A 22,495-nucleotide genomic window follows, 5' to 3' on the forward strand; every position below is an offset into this window, starting at 1 on the left:
TCCCTCTCTTCCTCTGTCCCTAGTAAAAGAATTTAATCTTTTTAAAGAAACCATTAAAATTTTAGAAGAAAATTAACAATATCCATCTTCTGGTTCCAGGGCTCAGAAGGCCAGTGAACAGATTTCCACCCCCTTAATCTGCCTTTTCCAAGCCGTGGTCCACAGCGCCCTCTGGTGGGCTCTGGGCGACAGCATCAGCAGGCAGCTTGGGCTGGCTGGACTGGTAGTCCTACACTAAGTTTCAACCAGGGAACCAGAGGTGGGGCTGGAAGGATCATCCCAAAACTGGCCGTTTTACAGCAGAAAACTGAGGGGCAGGATCTGCAGAGCCAGGCCAGCCAATGCTGTTTCTAGAATGTGGCATTATACAAATGATACAAATCTAATATTCAAAAGCATCGTAATATTTTGGTAGGTAGACACCTGTGGCTGATGGGTGAGCATCAGAAATAAAGCCATTTCACCTTGTCCTGCCCCCCTGAAATCTTCCATTCCTGGCTGTAGTCTGTCAGACCCTTTGTGGGCTACCCCACCTCACCCTGTGAGCTCACCTCCTGTGCCTTCAACACGGAAACTCCCTCCTGCTCAGGGTTCTTGCAGTAGTGACTCCCTTTGCCTGAAACTCTCTCCCCCAAACTGCCTCTTGGCTCAGACTCCCTCATGTCTTTCGGCTCTCACAGAGACACGCTCTGACCGGCCTACCTAATGTTGCCTCCCAATCCAGTCTCTGAGACATCTCGGTTTATATTCTTCATAGCCCTGCTCACATCTAGAGTCATCTTGGTTGTTTGTTTGAGGTCCACCTTCCTCTCTAGAAGGACAGCTGTTGGGGACTTGTTCGGTATCTGGCAGAGGGCCTGGGTACCGAGCAGACACTCCCTGAATACGTGGGGAATGACGGACTGAAAAATGGTGCGTGACAAGAACAAGCCAGAGAACACGTTAGACAAAGTCTGGAGGTTTACTCAACAACAATCACAATTGTACACAGTAAGTCAGTTCATCACAAAGGCTCACTTTTCCGGGCAGGAGAAGAGAGGTTGGTGGTCTTGAGCTCTCGGTTTAGAATCCCAGTCTGCCATCTCAATATTCCCTGCCTGTAGTCCCTTTGGGATCCCAGGCTTCACGCCCAAAACAGAGCAGGAGCTCAACCCTGTTGTCTGGAGAGGCTGAATCAAAGCCATCTGGGGAGCGGATGCTAAGAGGACCTTGTCACTTGGGATGTAGGTCCAACACCCACCCCAGAGGCGGCAGTGGGCCTTGGCCTTGGCTCAAGATCAAGTTTGAACTGAAATATTACTTCGATTTTCACAAAGAGCATCGGTGGAAAGTAGAAAAGAATTCCAGAATTGGACTGCACTCCTTGCCCCTCTCCCACACTTAAAAATCTTCAGAAAACATTAAAAATGCATTGCCTCCCAGGAATTATAAAAGATCGCCCAATCTGTACACACTAGAGACCACTGAAGCAAGGAATCCCCAGTCAGAGTAATCCTCGGTTACTACCGTAAAGTGCTTTGCCACGCTTTTGAGATTCCAGAGACTAGAAAAATGAAGATACATGGAAAGAAACAGGGAGCCATTTTCAAGGGTATCATCTCTTTCTCAAGGAGAGACAGAAATTCGACAGGTAGGTTTGGAAAGTGAATATAGGGTGCACTTTGGGAATCTATATGCTGCATCTTCAACAGGAACTGCTCTTTCTCCCCTAGGCCTAATGTCACCACCCCCCCCCCCCCCCCGTGGAAGTGCCCCCCTCTGCCTCTGAACTAATTCTTCCACAAGGGGAGAAGGGGCGGTTCCTGGACTATTTTAAAAGTTGAAAGCTCCAGGGGGAGGCACACGGTAGAATGGCTTTTCACACGTGTGCCTGAACATTTAGCCACCTCCAAAGGCCTTGTATTTACAGCAAAGAGGCTCTCCGCATTCCAAAATGTTTCCGGAGTTCCCCCTCTGGAAAGGCTGCTGGTGAGCCACACGGTCATGATGCTTTCTGGCCGCACCCTGTTTTGTGACCTCATGCTTAGAACAAAGGGAGGCAAAGGGGCCCACGTTCTCACCCATGACCCAGATGAGAGCGTCTCCACAGGTCCTGGCTGCTGTACTAAGCATCGGCTGGCAGTGTGGGCAGGAACCTGGATCTCTGAGACAGGTGGTTTTCAAAAAGGAGGCCAAAGCAACCAGTGGTATTTGTAACCAGTCAGTTGGTCAGCTGAGCCGTGAACCTCTTCCTTCCCCTCTTACACACTTTGCCGAGTCCCAGCACCTCCTGGTGAGGGCTCATCAAGTGCTGCTCAGAGGACCTGCCCATCCCCAGTCAAGGGTGCAAAAGCAGACCCTAATGGAGGACCCAAGAATGGGACGGAGGAAAGCTGAAGCCCGCTTGCTGCTGCACCTGCTTTCCACAGGAGTACCGGTCTTGCCGAGGACACTGTCACCCACTTGGAATGGGACATCTGGAGACCTAGCGAGTGCGCTGCACTCCGTGTGGGGGCTGGGGTGGGGGACTCCAGGTGTGGTCTACAAACAGGGCCCTCTCCCAGGGGTTGCTGAGGCCCTTCTAGGCCACAGTCAGAATGAGTTGTCCAGCTGCCCTTTTAACTTGGAGGGTTACTTGCCATGAACTGGAACAACTCCAGCCTCTGGCCCTTGAGGGGCATCTCCGCCTCCCAGATCCTGCCCTAGGCCCAACGTCTCCTGCTTGAAATCAGAAGTTAAGAAACACACACTCATCCAACAGAAACTGCACACACTACCACGAAAGCTTCCCCTCCCCCGCCCCCAACCCTGCCCCTTTATGTTTGTCTAGCAAGGCACTAGGAAATTGTTCAAGTTTAGGGATTTGCTGTACATTTGCATTTTTTTCTTTTTAAAAGGCACAGTTTTTATTTTAATGATGCTGCTTTGCTCTCTGATGATGAACCCTCAGTTCTCCAAACTGCAACTCTTGTTCTCCTAGATCCCAGAAGGGGCCTCATCTTTGGACTCCTTCCTGTGGAGGGCCACTTCTAAAGATATGGCACTCGTTTGGAAAAGACACGGAGGGATCAACAAGAAGGGATCAAGCAAGCTGTTGCACGCACAGGGGCCACCTCTCCTGGGGACAGGCGGCCAGGGCAGGGTGGGTGTGGGGGCAGAAGTGGAAGAAGTGATGCTTTGCCAGCTATATGCTTAATTGGGGTGGTGGTGGTTAGGAGTGTTTTATCTGCCTCCCCGCCCCTGATAACTGATGGCCTTGAGATCAGCCAGCATCTCAAAGGCAGATTCGTGGCTCTGTTCCCAGATTAATGTCTCATTTAATTGGTAAATGACACAATCGAGAGACCCAGCTCTAATTGGAACACTGGTTTCAAGTATTTCCTGGACTAGCTGGTGGGAGCCATAGGTTGTAGAATGCGATTTCCATTTCTGAATCAGTGGGTGGCAGGTTGGTCACAGAAATGCTTCCTATTAGCTTGGGAGCCCTCTGGGAGCCCGACACATAATTAACGAAGCAAAAGGTAAACACGAGGGACTGGCAGGGAGCTGGGTGTCTGCCTGTTCGTGGGACCCTCCTCCACTGCAGCTGTGAAGGCGGTGGAGGGTGCAGGGCTTCGGGTCTGCACTGTGGACCGTGTCGTACCGAGGCCTCCGGTACGAGCTGACGGACATGGGTCACCCACCCCCTCCCCCCGCCGGACACCACCAACCTCGGATTTCAAAGATTGTCTCTAGGTTGGGGGCTGGATGCCTTAACTATATTACACTTGGCTGGCTCTTTTAAATCGCAGCATTCTAGAAATCCCAACTGGATGCTAGAATACCAGAATCCTATGTAGCGTTCTAGTTTGTGATCCAATGATACAGTTCTATAAAAATTCTAGAGTTCTATGTGAGAACTGGAGCCGCGATGAGGTCAGAGGCTGGGCATCTCGCCCCTGGTCCACCTTGGAGGCCTCCAGACTTTGTGAGGTGAGCACTTCACACATCTGCTCCTTTCTTGAGGCAGGTAATTGCCCAAGAGAGAAAGAGGAAAATGGAAGCACTGATAAGGGAAATTCAGCCAGAATATCTGGTTTGGAGGTCTTCTACTAGGCCTTTTCCATGGGCCCAAGTCATCTGAAACCCAGCCCTGAAGAGCTGGTGGCTGAGCTGTCTTGTGCCCAGAGAGCAAGGAGAGACGTCCCATGTGTCCATGGCGGCAAAGGAACGTCTAGGGGTCCAGCTTCTGACCCCAGGCCTGGCAGCTGGCCAGTGTTCAGTACTGGATGCTCTGAGGGCCCAGGTATGGCCTTTGAATGCATCGCCTGGGGCTGTGACAGAAGAGAAGCCGGGCAGTAACTGTAGTTACTCAGTTACTCCATGACAGGCAGAAACTAAATGGCTGAAACCAGTGGCCCCAAGAAAGACTCCCTCCCTCCCCTTCTGCAGCGGACGGATGGCAGAGGTGCTACAAGTGCCCAGACGGACAACAGGGGCTTCTCTTTCTAAAGGGCCATCACATACGAGCCATCTCAAGGCTAGGTAACCTTGTAGGACCCATTTTCGGGTAGCCTAGGGCTGCCTTGGCATTTCTCCCACATAATGCCCAAAGGAACGTGGTGACAAAGTTGGTAAGGCCCTCCTAGATTTCCATGATGCCGTCAGGGATTAAAGCAGGCACTGCTCTTTGTGGGGCCTCATGTGGGGTCTGTTGTCCACCCCGTGGCTACCACCGGGCCTCAAGGAACAGGTGGGCCTCCTGCTCCAGCCGTCAGAGCCCTCTCTGCCCTAGACCTGTTGGCCAGCGCCTTTCACGTCACGCTGCCCACGGAAGCCCTGCCTCCCTCGGGAGGGGAAGGCTGCCGGAAGCGCCAGGAGAGGACCCCACCAGGCCCGCTGAGACACCAGGGCTCAGTTCCTGTTGAATTTTTCCAAGACTGTCGAGTTGGTGTGTTCAAACAGCCACTGCTGGGTCAGAGAAGAGGGGTTACAGGTGTTCATGAAGATCCTGTGGTCACTTTCACTGCAGTCCATGCAACTGCCGCTGACGGGGTGGTACAGGGTCTTGTCCTACGAAACAGGGAGGTAATCAGGGAGGCGGCGCTGGGGATCTGAACCAACGGCAGCAGCAACTATAGCAACGGGGCAGTGAGGCAGCGGCCGGCCGTGTTCACTGACCTGCGAGGCCTCCCTGCTGAGGGCACAGCGAGACCCTGCCCGGCCTCGCCCGCAGGCGGCCTTGCCCTGTGCCTGAGCTCTGCCTGGGGGGATGTGGGTGGAAGTGACCTGTGTGCCACTTCCGGGCCTGGGCCCTACTCATGCTCGTCTCTGGCCCACTGGCATCGGTTCTCATGACGGTGGTGGTGCTGGTGTTTTATGGACTCAGCTGCCAGCATGTAAGAGCGTAGAGATTTCACATAAAAACCTGGCTTTCTGGCATCTCTCAAATGGCAGAGAAGTGGGGCATGGCGGGTGTGTGACGCAAATGCACGGGCGAGCATGCTCTGTGGGGGGGAGTGAGGTGCTGCATGCCCGTCTGCTTCTCTTTGTTTAAAACCAAGCAGGTTAGGGGCGCCTGGGTGGCGCAGTCGGTTAAGCGTCCGACTTCAGCCAGGTCACGATCTCGCGGTCCGGGAGTTCGAGCCCCGCGTCGGGTTCTGGGCTGACCGCTCAGAGCCTGGAGCCTGTTTCCGATTCTGTGTCTCCCTCTCTCTCTGCCCCTCCCCCATTCATGCTCTGTCTCTCTCTGTCCCAAAAATAAATAAACGTTGAAAAAAAAAATTAAAAAACAAAAAACAAAAAAAAAAAAAAAACCAAGCAGGTTGCCCTGTTCCGCCCACACAGCCCGCCTTACTTTGCGGTATTTCCACAGCTGGTTGCCCTTCATGCTGTGGCAGTCATAGAGGGTGACCGGGCTGGTGTTGGAGATGGCGTCAAAGCAGAACTTCTTCGTGTGTTGGGGGTCTCCAGGTCGGATGTCTTCTCTCCAGGTGAAGGTGAACACCTGTACATACAGGGACATCATTATAGGGATAGCAAAACCGGGGACTTTCTTTCTTTCTTTTTTTTTTTTTGAGAGAGCAAGAGTGCATGTGCAGGGGAGGGGCAGAGGGAGGAGGGGGAGAGAGAATCCCAAGCAGGCTCCACGCCATCAGCACAGAGCCCGACGCGGGGCTCGACCCCACAACCATGAGATCTTGAGCTGAAATCAAGAGTTGGATGCTCAACCAACTGAGCCACCCAGGCACCCCTCTCTTTTCTGTAATGATAGAAAATGTTAAACATTGAGATCCAGGGAACAGTATTGACCACACCCCTTCCAATTACCCAGCTTCAACAATTACCAACTCATGGTGAATCTTGTTACAGCTTTACCCCCCAACACAACCCCCCACCTCAGCTGCCAGGCCTGGGGTCAGAAGCTGGACCCCTAGACGTTCCTTTGCCGCCATGGACACATGGGGTGTCTCTCCTTGCTCTCTGGGCACAAGCAAATTATTCTGAAGCAAATTACAGACATCATATCATCTCAGGTGAAAATACTTCACTGAAGTGCCATTATAACAATAAAAAGTTATTGCAAAGTCCTCAAGGTCATCAAGTAAGAAGAGTTCAAGTGTTCTTAAATTGCTTTGTAAGTTTCTTTTCACAGTCTGTTTCAATCAGGATCCAAACCAGGTTCACTATTGTATTGAGTTAATAAGCACTTTTTCCAGCAGCTTTACTGGAGAATAACTGGCATACAATTAACCATACACATTTAAAGTACATAATTTGATATGTTTTGACTCAATTTAATTTTAATTTGACTTGTTTTAATTTCTGATTCTTCATTATTCATGTATAGAAATACAATTGTTTTTCATATCTCATAACTTTGATAAGTTCATTTATTAATTCTGGTAGTTTCTCTGTAGAGTCAATAGAATTTTCCACAAAGGTGATCCTACAGTCTACAAATAAAGATGATCATATAGTCTACAAATTATTTTCCTTCTTCACCCATCTGCATGACTTTTCTTTTTCTTGCCACAGGTTAGTACAGTGTCAAATAGAAACAGTAAGGTCAGAATCCCTGTATTATCCCTGATATTAGGGGTAAAACATTCAGATTTTTACCATTAAGTTCGATGTTAGCTGCGGGTTTTCTATAGATGACCTTGATAAAGTTGAGGCAGTTCCCTTATTCCTGGTTTGTGACAGTTTTTATCAGGAATGAATGTTGGATTTTGTCAAATGCTTTTTCTGGGTATAAGGTGATTATGTGGTTTTTCTTTTTCAGTTAGCACGGTGAATCTATTGATTACTTTTCTAATATTCAACCAATCATGCATCCCTCAGATAAATTACACTTAGTCACGATGTATTATCCTTTTTACACACTGTTGGATGGGATTTACTAAAATTCTGTTTAGAATTTTTGCACCTATATTCACAAGGGATACTGGTCTGTAATTTTCGTATATGGGTCAGTCTGGTTTTGCTACGAAGGTAATGCTGGCCTCACAAAATAAGTTGGCGAGTATTCCCTCCTTTTCTGGAAAAGTTTTTGTAGAGTTGGTAACATTGCTTAAGTGTTTGGTAGGAATCACCGATGAATCTATCTGGGCCTGGAGTTTTCTTTGAGGGAAGGTTTACAACGGCAATGTCTGTCTCTTTAATAGAACCCTCTGTTGTCTGCTCTCTTGAAAAGAGTGTTTCACACATTTTCTGTTTTTCAGTTGTTTCTGGCAGGAGGGTAAATCCAGTCCCTGTTACCCTACTCCATGTTGGCCAGGAGTGGACCCCATGGTGGCAAAGGAGTGGTTGTGCCAGCTACTGCTTCCTGATTATCTCCCGGGTCTTCTGCATTTTAGACTCACATTTCTCCCTTTTCAGGCTCACGAGAGCTCTCTGCTCAGGGTGTCTGAGAGCCCCAGGGAATATCGATCCCACAGGGGCAAATGGGCTGCCATGCTTCCCATTTCAGAGGGTGGAGGCTGGCACAGCCAGGCAGCCAGACATCATTTTGTTCCTTGTTTGAGTGAATCTTCAGGCATTAGTGTGGACTCTGCCATATAGTGAGGCTATCCCAGGTCGAGCTCTCCAGGCACGTTCTCCCAGGCCCTGTGCTCTTCCTGGTCTCTTTTGGGGTTTTCCTTCGTGGGGTGGGTGTGGGGAGCAGCCACACGCTGCCCTGAAGAATTCAGGAGAATCGGTGAAGGAGGGCCACTTCTAATAACTGTTACCAAGGGAGGAGAGGGAGCAAGGACTTCAGAGGGAGGGGCAGACACTGTCAGGCCGGGCACTGGGCCCATCTGAGAGGCAGTGCTGTTCCTTCGCAGTGAGCGTGCCACTCACCCCTTCTGAGCTCTGTTTTTGCAGAGGCCCCGCAATATGGACTTCTATCAGTGTGCACTTCCAAAATGTCAGAAAACCCACAGGAAGGAGACTATAAAAATGTTCCCTCGAACCAAGAGTCAGTGGAGGCGGGATGCGGTGTGATTTTAGGGTTAACCGTTGGTGCTGGGGGGATCACGGCAGTTAAATGCAGTTTCTTGAGGGTGGTGGCTTTTTCTGCACCGCTGGCCTGTAGCCTTCATTCTTCTGATAACACCGCCTGGGCACGATCCCCTGGGGAACCCACTCTCCTCATTCATCTCCCCGTCCTTCAGGTGAGGCTGACCACATCACAGGTTCCAGGAGTGGGCACGTGACGTGGGCTTGAGCAACACGAGGACTGTATCACATCCCCTATTGTAACTGGCTCAGGAAAGCCAATATGTGAGCACCCCCACGGCTTCTCCAGAACTCTGGAAAGGGACATGCCTTTTCACTGGCGGGTTGGAAGCCTTTGCTGCTGGTGGTCATATCTGCCACCATGTGGGAAGAGCCGGATGAAGGATGAGGCCAACAGAGAGGAAGAAGAGTTGAGACCCTGGAGAGCTCCTGATGACATCATTTAAGCTCTTCAACGGCATACATGAGCCAATATATTCTTCTTTTTGTTGAAGACCATTTGGGCTGAGTGTCTGTCATTTGCCAACAGACCCGATTGATGATTTTATTGCAATGTGAAGGATTCCTCTTTCTAAGGTGTTCAGAAAGCTCTTATAACTCATCCCCTGGGCTAGCTTTTGTGACTCGTCACTGACCCTTGGCGTCTCTCTCCCTGCCGTGACCATGTGAGCATTCCAGGCCACAGATGGCCCAGGAAAACCTGGCCGCCAGTCCCTGAGAAGTGGCCCTTACCTGCATGTTGTTCCAGGCAGCCTCCCCACGGCCCCGGACACAGCTCTCCAGCCTCAGCGGGGAGCCCAGGGCCCCATGCTTCGTGTCAGCACACAGCCCTGTGCCCACGTTGCGAATCTGAAAGAGACAGAAGGAAAGAGTGGACTAATGAGGCACCTTGAGATAGTCCCCTGGGACCCCGCCGGGATGGAACGAGGGAACCCAGCAGAGACATCGGATGGAGGAAGCTCTGCATTATCTTAATGAAGCTTGCCCTGGGTTGGTGGACGTGCCTTGCGCTTCTCAGTACAGGAATACTCAGTCCTCAGAGAGGAGCTCCTCCAAAGCCAGCTTTGTCCTAGAGCATGCAAAGTCACAGGGTGGCAGTGGGGACCTGGAAGTTGAGGGGGGTTGGTATTCAGAGGACTCTCTGGCTCCATTCCTGGAGAATCTGATCCAACAGTTCCAGGAGTGGAATTTTACTCCCATTCCAGGAGACGCAGGGACCATATCTTGAAAGCCACCCTAGAAAAGGACGGGGCATCTTTGCTGTGGGGTCTTGGCCTTAAAGAGCAGGTGAATGGCAAGAGGTTCTCAATCCAAAAAACAAGAGTTTCAGTAAGACAGGGTGTGGTGTGGTGGGAGGAGCACTGGGCTGGAGCAGAAGGCCTCACTGCTCACGGTTGGTCAGCACTCACTACCTGAAGGCCACCATGCCGTGTAGGTGCATCGTGTAGTTCCTGCCTCACAGAATCACTCCTATCTTGACTGAGGGGTTGGGTGGAGGTGTGGTGGCCATGAAAACGTGCTCCTCAGTTGCCCTGCTGCAGGGAGTCTGACTGCCCGGCCTCTGTGTCCGGAATCCACTGTGTCTGAGTGGAGGCCGTGCTTCCCATGGGCTGCTTCCAGCCAGCGACGGAGCGGGGCAGGGGGACTGTGGAGGCCCATTCCAGGGAGATGCTGACTTCTCTGGTAGGAGACTTGGCTTGAAGACTGCTCAGTCACTTGGCTCAAGAGCATGCTTGCAGTGTGGGACTCCTCCTACAGCAGCCCTTCTTCCTCCCCTTTCCCATTCCCAGCGGGCAGACCAGCCCCACAGCAGATCTCCCAGCCTCTCCTGGCTCCCTTCTTGTTCCTTCTCTCAGGGATTCCCCCAACAAGTCTCTTGATGTCTCTGCTTCTCGGAAGACTGGCCCTAATACAGGGGAAAAAGCCAATAAACTGGCAAAGAAATGAAGAGCTTCATGAGGGAAGTCAACACGACACCTCCTCTACAGTATCTATGCTGGTGTTAGATGGGATGGGCCAGACAGCTTAGTCAGGAAAGGCCCCTGTAACTTGCTGTATGAATTTGAACAAGCCATACCTGGTGTTTCTGTTGGCTCAAACCCCTCACTCCTTCCTCTGGTAACAGCACCCTGATTTTCTATCGGACTACCGCCCTCTCCCCACTCTGTGGCCTGCTAGAGTATCTGTCCACTCCTGCTTTCCCCCTTCCTCCCGTGGCCACAGTGATTGGTGCAGACCTAAGAATCAGACTTGATTCCTGGAGCTGTGCTGGCTTTACTGGGAAGGAGGCATATACTTTCTGTTGCTGGGCCAGCTTCAAGCTTCTGGAAACCATCTTGCTACCCTCAGCATGAGGCTAACAGAAATGGCAGCAGAGGTAAACAGGAGAAAAAGCAACTGACATCATTTGAGACCCTGGATCCACGTGTCTGAAGCCACAGCTACCCAACGTTTCTATGAGATTCACTACATTTCTCTTTTCACTTCAAACTGGACTTCTGTCACCTGCAAGGAAGGAGATCTAACCCTTATGCTCCTTGTCCCCCAGCCCCGGTATGTCCATCTATAAATGAGTGGTCCTCTCAGCTCAGACACCAGGAGCCAGAGTCTGGTGACAGAGTGCTTCTTCTACTAGAAGATGGTCTGCCTCCCCCAGCAGGACGGGCTTGAGGAGTGTGACACAGGCAGCAGCCCCAGGCCCCTCACTCAGAAGGGGCTGTCATTGGTTTAAAGCTCTGCTGTCGTGGTCTTAAAAGTTTTAATAATAGTGTTGCTGTAAACATTGGGGTACATGTGTCCCTTCGAATCAGGATTTTTTATCCTTTGGATAAATATACAGTAGTGCTACTGCTGGGTCGTAAGGTAGTTCTATTTTTAATTTTTTTGAGGAACCTCCATACTGTTTTCCAGACTGGCTGAACCAGTTTGCATTCCCATTAACAGTGCAAAAGACTTCCCTTTTCTCCACATCCTCGCCAATACCTGTTGTTTCCTGGGTTGTTAATCTGAGCCACGGGGACAGGTGTGAGGTGGTATCTCATTGTGGTTTTGATTTGTATTTCCCTGATGATGAGTGACGTTGAGCATCTTTTCACGTGCCAGCCAAATTATGGAAAGAGCTCAAGTGTTCGACTGATGAATGGATAAAGAAGATGTGGTTTATATATATATAATGGAATACTACTTGGCAATGAAAAAGAACGAAATCTTGCCATTTGCAACAACGTGGATGGAACTGGAGGGTATTATGCTAAGTGAAATGAGTCAGTCAGAGAAAGACGGATCTCATATGGTTTCACTCATGTGGAATTTGAGAAACTCATCAGATGAACATAGGAGGAGGGAAGGAAAAATAAAATAAAAACACAGAGAGAGGCAAATCATAAGAGACTCTTAAATACAGAGAACAAACTGAGGGTTGCTGGAGGGGAGGTGGATAGTGGGATGGGCTAAATGGGTGACGGGCATTAAGGAGGGCACTTGTTGGGATGAGCACTGGGTGTTATATGTAAGTGGTGAATCACTAAATTCTACTCCTGAAATTATTATTACACTATATATTAACTAACTTGGATTTAAGTTAAAAAAAATTTTTTTAAATAATTTTATCTTTGAACTTGTCAGTGGAATCTGATAGGACAGGGGAGCATGCATGTGAGCAGAGGTGATAACATGGTACACGGGCATTCGCTGTACCTTTCTTCTGTGATGCCCCAGAAGCACAGAATCCCTGGGGTCCTGCGTGCATGGGAGTTCAGCTAAGACTAAGTGGGGTGCTGGCATGTCTGAAGGCCGTGCTTTCCGACCAGAACTTGACTGCACAAAGAAGGCCGAGGTATTCAGAGACACAGGAAGAGCCAGGGAGCTCTAATAGCCTCTTGCATTACTTCCCTGGACCTGCAGACCACTTTCCTTACCAGCAGAAGATAACAACACAGAAGGAAGGGAAGAAGAGGGCAACCCCCAGTTTTTCTTTCTGCTCTTCCTCATGCATCAGCAAGCCACAGGTAGAGTGGGTTTAGAAAGTATACATTATCGGGGTACCTAGGTGGTTCAGCTGGTTAAGCAACTGACTCCTGGTTTTGGCTCAGGTCATGATCTCATGGTTTGTGAGTTCAAGCCCCACAATGAGCTCCACACTGGAAGCACAGAGCCTGCTTGGGATTCTCTCTCTCTCTCTCTCTCTCTCTCTCTCTCACACACACACACACACAATAAATTTAAAAAATTTAATAAAATAAAGTATGCATTAGCAACAAGTGAAATAAAATCAGCTGAGTTAGCTTTGTGCTGTGTTTGCACCGTTCTGGTAAGAAATACATATGCACGTACAAGGGTTGAAATACAGATTGTGAAATTTCACCCATCTGGCACATGAGCTAAATGCTCTTCTATTTGCATTTAAAACTCACACTGCATAATATGAAGCTGAATGGTAAAATTTATGCTAATATTAAAGTTTTAATTTTTCTCTACTTAGAACATTAAGTAGCATATAAAAAACCACCACAAGGCTAGAGAGACTCAAGAAAGAAACATGTTTTATATTTCATGCCTTAATTGGCACTCTTTGCCTGTCTTGTGAATAAGGGTTCCGCGTTTGCATTTTGCACGGGGCCCTTCAGACTCACCTCTCCCCAAGCTGCCGCCGGGGGCTCCACCGGCGGGTAAAATTTGGGGAGGTCCCACGCGATCTTGGTCATAAACCACTTGAAACTCTTGCAGTTAAGGGAGCTGCGGAGCTTCTTCTGGGCGGCGACGTCCCCAGCAGACAGGTGGCGGTACTCTGGCCGGCGTTGGTAAATGTGCTCGGCGTACTCGTCCATCCACACCTCGGCTACTCGCTTCAGGTTCTGGAGGGCGACAGGGAGGTGGAAGGGTCAGGCCCTCCGAGGGGCTGAGGCCAGGGGCGGGGAGGGGGGGGCTGGGGGCAAGGATCCTGGAAGTTGAGGTTCATCTTTCTTATTTTGTGTTGCATCAAAGACCCTAGCCCACCATGTTTTTAAAGCCTTCTCTATTAATTTATGCACGTTTTAAGGACTCTACAACTTCTGGCTAAGAGATGGCTGTTGTTTTACCTGTGCATCTTCCACCCCCTTTTTCTAGCTGTAGCCTCCCTCCTCTGCTTCTGTCCTCTCTCTCAAGTGGCTTCAGGAAAGGTACATGAACCAGCCCCGCTAATGGGAACCAGCCCTGACTCTAGGGATTGGTCAGCGAGCACATGACTCACGCCAAGCCAATCAGAATCAATGATATTAGCATGGCGATTTCACCGGAACTATTGGGGAGAATTGCTCTTCCCACTTGATTCATTGCTGGGTAAGCTAGAGGCCAGAGCTGCTGGGTCATATGGAAAACCTGACCAAGGCTAAATGAATGAAGCAGAACTGAGGGCTGGACGAGGAACACGTTCCTTTTAGTACCTGAATCCAGCTATACCTGAAGTGAGCACTATCTTGGGACTTTCTATTAACATAAGTCAGTGAATTCTCTTTCTGCTTATGCCAGTTTCAGTGGGGTTTCTGTCATTTTCTATTAAGAGTGCTGACCAAGTACCCTGGTTGAAAACAATAATTTGCAACCAAAATTGTAATTCCACCAGCAGCTGGAATTTTAAAAAAATCCTTTGAGGTGCAAAGCTTGCTGCTTCTTTGAATATGAAGCACAGGGATGATTGATGTAAAAATGACAACCACATTACTGGCAAGTAGAGGCAGCAGTCAGGAAAACAACCTGTTTGTGAGCAGACTTGGAGATAGAGGGAAAGTGAATTCTTCTGTGTAACTGGGATGAAAATTCCTTATTTCATCTGCAGTTGTAGACACCACCTGCTGAGAACTTCAGACAGCTGGTTCCAGAAGAGCACAGCTTCAGTGTTCAGGGGGAAATTCTCTGCTCCAAAATATCTTTCTCCAACCCCTGACTGTTGCCAGAAATCTGCCCTTCACCCCCAACATTTAACTCTACAGGCTTTTTTGCTATCATAAAGGATTTTCTCCCTATTGCAATCCAAATTTTCTTCTGAAGGGCAAAAGGGAGTTAGTATTTTAAACTGTTATCAGTCATTCACTCCTCAGTGTGAATGACTGCTCTAGAAGCAGAAGATAAGGCAGGGGTGGACAACTACTTTGTGTAAAGGGTCAGATCGCAAATATTTTGGGCTTTGCAGACCATATGGTCTTAACTCTGAGGTGGTGGAAAAGGAGCCCTAGATAGACATTATGTAAATGAATATGTGGTTGTGTTCCAATAAAACTTTATGGACTGAAATTTGATTTTCATGTATCACAAAATATTCTTCTTTCATTTTTTCACCCTAACTACTTAAAAATGTAAAAACCATTCTTAGCACACAGGCCACATGAAAACAGTTTGCTGACTCCTGAGCAAGGAGGAAAGAAGCCATCAGGAGGGGGCCCCATGCCAAAGACAAAAGTTTTCACTCTTCAATTTTGCTGACTCGGAGTTTGGGACTAGGAAGCTATGGAATTTCCTCGCTGATATCAGCCTCATTCTTTCTGAGTGCTGAAGAGACTGACAGTAGGTTAGAAAACAATTAAGGAACGTATTAAACAATTAAGGAACAATACCAGGCCCCTGCAAGGCAAAGGCTGGGCTTAATTTAAATCTGTGCCCTGAGGAAGCTGAAAACCGAAAAAGGCTTGCACACCCAAAGTCTCTCCTTTTCCCAGGCGGCCCACCTAGGTCCTTCAGCACACTAATTTGCTCATGCCACAGGGATGGTGAGGAATTGTGGCTTCACTCCTCTCTGTTTGTCCTGGAATCTGTACAACCTGAGTAAGACTTTGGTTTCCCTCTTTATGTAGCTTTTTTAGGGTTTTTAACCGACCTCTCCTTGAATCTATCAAAATGATCTTCTAGGAGATAATGCTCTAGAAGGATTTGGCTGTCAAAACACTAAGCAAACATTTAAAATATGATCTGCAACTCAAGGAGGGTGGTAGTTAGATACTTGGACACAAATTCAGGGGAGCCTGATTCAGGCATCTTTGTGGTCCTGCATATGTATGTGGGGTGCCCCTCATATTATTAGCTGGCTTCAAGTCGACAGGAGACTGAAACAGTACAGACAGGTGAAAAAGAAGTTAAAATGTTTCAACCCAGAATTCAAAGACGCTGAAAGAAACTTCGCAGTCTTGTTAAGAGATGCTGATACCCATTGAAGAGGGCATCTTTTGGGATGAGCACTGGGTGTTGTATGGAAACCAATTTGACAATAAATTTCATATATTAAAAAAAAATAAAATGAAAGTTGGATTTTTACATCCAACAATAATCTTTACAAAAGCCTTTTATCTTAAAAAGAAAAAAAAAGAGATGCTGATACCAAGATGATCAGCTGTCACTGTTTAAGCAACAACTGCTCTGTGTGCCAGGCACGGGTCAGACCTAAGTGGGTTTGAATTCTGGCTCTAGTTAGTTAATGTCTCTACATTTCACTTATCTCATCGCTCCAGTGGGGATTAAAAACAAGTGAAAATTAAGTGAGACATGTATGGAAGATGCTTCGCCTGACGTCTAGCCCACAGGAAACTTTTATGTGTTACTACAGTTAGCTGTTATTCACTGAATTCATCTGTGGTTCGGTAAAGAGGAGGTGGGTGGTGCCTTTTTACGAGGCAGGTCTTATAAATGAGTGGATAAGAAAAGGATGCTTCGGGAATAGTCCTGCTCAGGGGTCAGAGGTGTCCCCATGGTCCCACCACTCCTAGTAGCTGGGAGTCGCACTCTTGGGCTTACTGACTGACGTTGTTCTGTTTTCCTGCCTGGCACCTTCCTCTGGGATTGCCAATGGGATCTCAAAAGAAATGGGATTCCTACCTCTCCAGCTGAATCTAAAACCGCCCTCCCAACCTACCCGGGTCGGATGGGCTGTGTCCTAAGCGCAGATGGCAGATGTGGCTGTCCTTAGAATCTTACACCACTAGAGGGCACTGCTGGCTCTCTTTTTCTTCAACACTGGCGGCAAAGCAGCCCCTGGAGCTCAGCTCCCACCTGGGGAGACCCACTGCCTCTTTGAGCCGGCTGGTCTTCCTTGTACCTCGCAGGACGAAGGCTCTTCCTGACCCAGAGCCTGCAGTTCTGCATGTCATCAGGTGATGAGGGAGGGGGAGGCGGTGGCCAGGGCAGAGGGAAGCTGTATGGACTGATGCCAAACAGGCTTGCAAAGGGGTCTCTGTCCGAAGGGGTCTCCACGAGGCAAAGCTGTGCCAGTTACTGAGTTACCTTTCCAGCTTCCCCCAGACCTCCCTGCGGCCCTCTTTCCTTTCTGGGCACCCCCATCCACCCCATTTTTCCTTTGTAGTAACCTTGTTGTTTTTTTTCAAGACACTTAATATTTTAAAATTTGAGGCTCAGTGGAATATCATTAATACAAAAAACAACCCCCAAAGCAAATCTCTGGCTAACATTTCTATTTGTAGCCAGTGGCCATTTAATTCAGGCAGCGATTAATACAAACCATTTTAAGCTAATGAAATAGTTTGACACACAGACTTTTTGGCAATGTTAGTGGGGAGGGGGTGGGGAGAAGAGCAAGATACTTACATTTATTAACCACCCTCATGCCTGGAACTTTTAAGTACTTTGTCTCAGGCTTTCTCAGTGTCTCACACTGCTCCACCTGCACAAACATTTATCTAACAGGCTTCTTTAAATCACTTCTGGTCTGACTTTGCACCTATGTTAGCTTTATCCTAATAATACCTGTGAAATCACAAGTCTGCAACTAATACATCTTAACTTCTAAAGCACATTAATTTAAACGCATGTAAATAAAAATGTTCCTATGTCTGCCACCTAAAATCATCTTGTCTGTCACACTTGGAGTAACTATGCTATCTCCCTGACTCTCCTGGCAATGCTAAGAGTCGCCAACAAATTAGCTTTTTTTTAAGTAAAAGAGAAAACACAGGCTCAGAGGAGTTAAGCAACCCTCTCAAGGTCACAGCTCCTAAGTGTTTAAGCAGGGGTTTAAGTAAGTTCTCTTAAACTGGATTTCACCTGGAGAGTTGGGGAAGGGGGTGCACATCCTCCCCCCCCCCCCCCCGCCCCGAGGCACTTGGCTTGGAGTTCCCAGGTGTCTCAGGATGCCTCTGCTCTGCTGATGAGCCTAGCCCCTCACCCCGTCCCCATCCAGGGAGCCATCACCTTACCCGGGCCAGGCTGACTCCAGCGGGGACTTTGTAGGGTACATATTTCCTGTAGATATGGCCCACCCTGGAGCAGGGAATGTCCTCCATGCGGCCCCCACACATCCACACCTGCAGGGTGGGAAGGGAGAAAGAAGATGGTATTTCTGCCTCTCATTCACCACCCCCTCGAAGGTCACTGCCCCTTCCTCCAATACATTCACTGGAAGCATCAGCTTGGGACTATTAAAGCTCCCATTCACAGAACGAGGAAAACACAGTGATAACCACAGCAGCTTTCAATAGTTGACAGCATTGAGCGCCTCCTTGTTGCCAAGCAGTCTGCTGCAAGCCCCCCCCCCCCCCCCCCCCGTGCACAACTGCATTTAAGCCTTGTCAGAAGACCAAAGAAGTGGGTAGTAATGGAGCTCCATTTTACAGATGAAGAAACGGAGGCTCAGAGAAGCTAAGAAGCTTGTCTAAGGTCACAGGGTTAGTGAGTGGTGGAACTAGAATTTAAACCTGGCTTTAGCGGACTCCAGAGTTTGGGCTCCGAACAAGTGCAGGTGTGGGGAGAGCTGTGTTGAGAATTCTAGGCAGCAAAGGGCGGCTCAGCGGGAAGGACTATGGTGATCGCCTTGGTAACGTCTACCACAGGTATGAGAGGGGAAGAGATAGCACCTAGGCTCTGTATATTTACCGACTGTGGTACCCGGTTCTGGAGTTTCCTCTGAGATCTACATGCCTCTTGCTGGGTCACCCTGAGCAGAGGCAGCAGGCTCCCTGCCCTGACTTCTCTGCAGTCTGGCTTACTAAGCCACACAGCTGACTATCACCGTAGAGAGGAATTCCAAGTTTCTCCTTGTGTTTCCCTACATTCCTGGCGTCACAAAGAGCTCCTGAGTTTGACTGCATGTGGTCTGATGGCAATGTGGGAAATCTCCGGAAGTACAATCCACGCTGACGCATATCCACTAAGGGGCCTGGCCTAGACAGACCGTCCTCAGCAGTCCTGGGGCCAAATGTTGGCTCAGCCACTTACCAGGTTTGTGACTTTGATCAAGGTACTTAACCTCTCTGAGACTCAGTTTCCTCATCTGTAGAGGATTAAATGAGGCAGGCCGTGGGGGTGAGATATTGCATGTAAAGTGCTTACTTAGCACAAGACTTAGCACACAGTCCTAACAGTTACACACTCTTATGATTCATTCAGACATCTGGCTAATATTCATGGGGTCTCTGCTACATGCCAGACATTGTGCTGGGCACACACGTGGCAAGTTTGCCAAGGCCCTTGTTCTCATGGAGGGGGGAGTATGGTGTGCAACCTCTAGGATGGCCCCCGGTGATCCTCGCTCTCTGGAGACACCTCCCTCCCGAATGAGTCACATGAGGACTGAGCCGTGTAACCAAAGGAAAACTGAAGAAGTGGTGGTCGTAGAAGACACTGTGGCTTCCACCTTCCTCCGTGGGGTCACTTGCTTTGGGGCACCTGGCTGCCATGTTGTGAGGACACTCGAGCAGCTCTGTGGAGAGGTCTAGGTGGTGAGGAGCTGGGGCCAATGTGCCAGCCAAGCTGAGTGAGCCGTCTTAGAAAGGGATCTATCAGGCCCAGTCCAGCCTTCAGATAACCATGGCCCTGGCTGATACCTTGACCACAACCTCACAATAGACTCGAGCAGGAATGTCCTGCTAAGCCACTCCCAAACCCCTGACCTGGTGTGGGTTTGTGTAACCTTGCGATACTGTCTATTACCGTTTGAAGAGGGTATGTTCAGGGGGATTTTTCTCTTGTGGCAGTAGATAATCACTACAGAAAGCCAGTTGCAGATGGTGATGTGTGCTATAAGGAAGCCAAAGCAAGGTAACTGGAGAGACTCATTGCCTGGATCTCTGAGAAGTGATGTTACCTACGCCAGTCAGGGATAGCCTCACTTAGAAGGGAAAATTAGATACAATACTTAGATAATGAGAAGGTAAAAGTAACATAAGGATCTGAGGGGTGAGAGAACAGGTGGAGAGAAAAGCAAGTGTAAAGGCCCTGAGGCAGGGCCAGGCTTGGTTGGCTTAATCCCTGAATGGAGGAAGCCAGAGGCCTGGAGCAGGAGCAGAGATGGGCGGGGAGGTCAGAGACAATCATAAGGGTCTTGCAGGGAAAAATAAGGAGGCTTCACCAAAAGTCTTCAGGGAGGGTGACGATATAATCCAATTTCTATTTTATGAAGAGGACTCTGCCTGAGGGGTGGAGGATGGGTTGTAGGGGGCAGGTGTGGGGGAGGGAAGGCCCAGAAGCTCTTGGAGATTGAGGCAGGTATGGCTTCGGGTTTGTGGGGGCTGTGGTGATAATGGTAGGGCCCAGCTGCACTCGGGACGTTATTGCTAATCTTATTCCCGTGTTTCCTTGTTTGTGAATGACAAGTAGGAGTGGGAACGTCTGTAACCCCAATTCTGTGCAAGAGACTATTTTCTGGGGATATTGGGGATCTGGCTTTATGTCTCAACCAATTCACAGGCTCTAGAAGGACTGCTTTTCCTCCTCATGCACCTGAGGGTCCTCAGTCCCCCATGACCCTCTGCCAGCCACTGTCTCCATCCCACCCCAGATGTGCTGTATCCCGGGCTTCCTGCAAGGGGACCTGTATGCATGAGGCTGCAGTGAGTGCAAGTGCTGCCTGGAGAAATGCAATTATAGTCTGATCTTGGGGGAGAAAAAAAAAATTGAGCAAGTCAATAGAACAGAATATCGGTCTTGAGATAATGGGCTCCTGATGGTAGATTAATGTCAAGGCCAAGCCAAGAAGTTTATTTTCAAAGCAGGAGATATTGATCAGGCGCCAGCCTCCCATAACAATAACTCTTCCTTTATACAAAATGACTGACGTGGAAGTGATGCTTTTGTCTGGCGGGTATCGCCCAGCTTGCCGCTGGGCCGCCCCTGTCTTTTGGGAGGCAGAGTGGCGCTGAACAGATGGGGGACACCTTACCCCACTCTATTTCTGATGGTCTCCTGGGCAGTTGACTAGGCTGGCGTCCAGCTCCCCTGACTCCATATTAAACTCACATTAGCTAACAAGGTTGTGTCTCCAGCTCTGCCTGGCAGGGAACCTTCCTTTATGTAGACAACGATCAATCTCCACATCCTTCTCTTTGCTGTGACCTCTGGTTTCTTTGGCCCTGACCATGCTGGCCATCTGCCTAAAGGTTCCTGAGGGACCAGGGTGACCTTGATCTGCTGAGAGGTTTAAGGCATCCAAAACACCCGCAGATTCCCGAGACGTCCGGAGCCCAGAAGGAGTCCTAGCTTTAGACAATGGGTTTACTCCTCAGCTTTCCTGCCCTTCCCTGAGTGAGAACTGCCTTCAGAGACAGAGATATCTGTTTGTTCAGCTAAAGCTGCTTCCAATTCCTGAGTCTTCTTTGAGCACCTGAACAACCTGAAGAGGTATCTGGCAGGAGCCCAAGACTGGAGGGGACTCTCCCTCCAGGAACACGACAAAAGATGGAGGCACAGAATGGTGTCATGACTCACCCTGGGTGGCCAGAGGTGGTCTTGGATCCCAGGTCCCATGGTTCCAGTCATGGCCCAAGCCACCCACCTGTGCACCTCTAGGGTCCTCTCCTACCTTCCTTCACAACTGAGGCAACAGCCACACAAGACCCATGATGACCATGGCACAGGGGTTACAAGCACACAACCCTCTCCATTCCCAATGCCAACTTGTGCAGCCATGTGACCTGGCACAAGGCATTGACCTGGGGTGCGACAGTCTCCTCACCTGTGACCTGGGCATGGCAGGTCACTACTACCTTGCAAGGCTGCTGAGATGGCATGAGACAGCTCATGAAAAGCACTCAGCTTAATGCCTGACCAAACGTACCAAACGTAACTACGTTAGTCATTTCTGCTTGCAAAAGAACGAGAAATGCCACCACCTTGAAATTATACAGCATTTGCCCTTTTGCCCAACAGCATTTTTTTTTTTTTTTATCCTATGGCCTGATTTCCTAAATGGAAATCATTCATTTTTGAGAGAGAGAGAAAGAGAGAGACAGAGCATGAGCGGGGAAGGAATAGAGAGAGACAGAGACACAGAATCTGAATGAAGCAGGCTCCAGGCTCTGAGCTGTCAGCACAGAGCCCGATGCGGGGCTCAAACCCACAAACCGTGAAATCATGACCTGAGCCAAAGTCAGACACTTATCTAAGCCACCTGGGTGCCCCATGAAGTTTTTCTAACTTACTTGGTGGCAGAACCTGTAACTGACTGGGAGAATGACAGGGCCAGGCAGCGCTGGGGCACAGTCATGGGGGCACCGCTTGGGGCCTGGGTGCCCCCGGGTGTTCTCCTCTCCCCCAGGTATCACACCTGCGGGGAAAGAGTCCAGCTGATGGCAAAAAGAAGGGGGAGCAGCAGGCAGATCACATTTGGATGGGACCCCATCACATTTGGATGGGACACACACAGACCACCGAGATGATGTACCTGCAACCCCTCTCTGCTGGCTTCCCTCCCTCCCTCTCTGTCAAGCCCCTTGCCAGCCTCCAAGCCCACAGGGGACACAGCTGCCTGCCTTGGGCGCCCTGTTGCTCTGCCTCGAGGAGTTTGCAAACACCCCGTCAGCTCATCTCTTGGTGCCTTTCTCCCCTGCGCAACAGCCTTCTCACTTCTCATGGAAGCACTGTGCCACCAGACAAGTACAAATCTAATTGTAAAAGCTTGCTCCCTATTCATTTTCACTGCTGCTTTGATTTATTTTATTAGCAAACTTCTTTTGTGTGATGACAGGCTTCATTACAGTGTCTATAAAAGACAATTACTTGCTCTTATCTCCTAAACTGAGGAGGGAAGAAACAAATGGTGATGTGCATCAGAAGACACTCG

The 22,495-nt window shown here is 49.2% G+C and overlaps 1 protein-coding gene across 1 annotated transcript in view; it reads right to left on the bottom strand.

Moving 5' to 3' along the window:
- Positions 1-942: 942 nt before the first annotated feature.
- The window catches only part of GALNT10 (polypeptide N-acetylgalactosaminyltransferase 10), a 225,346-nt gene continuing 203,793 nt past the window's right edge, over positions 943-22,495 (bottom strand). Inside the window, exons 8-12 of the mRNA XM_047092171.1 lie at positions 17,637-17,744; positions 13,092-13,313; positions 9,193-9,309; positions 5,816-5,965; positions 943-5,031 (exon numbers count right to left, since the gene is read on the bottom strand). Of these exons, the coding sequence (XP_046948127.1) occupies positions 4,873-5,031; positions 5,816-5,965; positions 9,193-9,309; positions 13,092-13,313; positions 17,637-17,744 (756 nt within the window). The 3' untranslated portion in view covers positions 943-4,872. The remainder of the gene's footprint in view (positions 5,032-5,815; positions 5,966-9,192; positions 9,310-13,091; positions 13,314-17,636; positions 17,745-22,495) is intronic.

Source organism: Lynx rufus, unplaced genomic scaffold (genome assembly GCF_022079265.1).
Source record: "Lynx rufus isolate CCGP_SWC_20201006 ecotype Redwood Valley unplaced genomic scaffold, mLynRuf1.p SCAF_1, whole genome shotgun sequence".
NCBI lineage: Eukaryota > Metazoa > Chordata > Mammalia > Carnivora > Felidae > Lynx > Lynx rufus.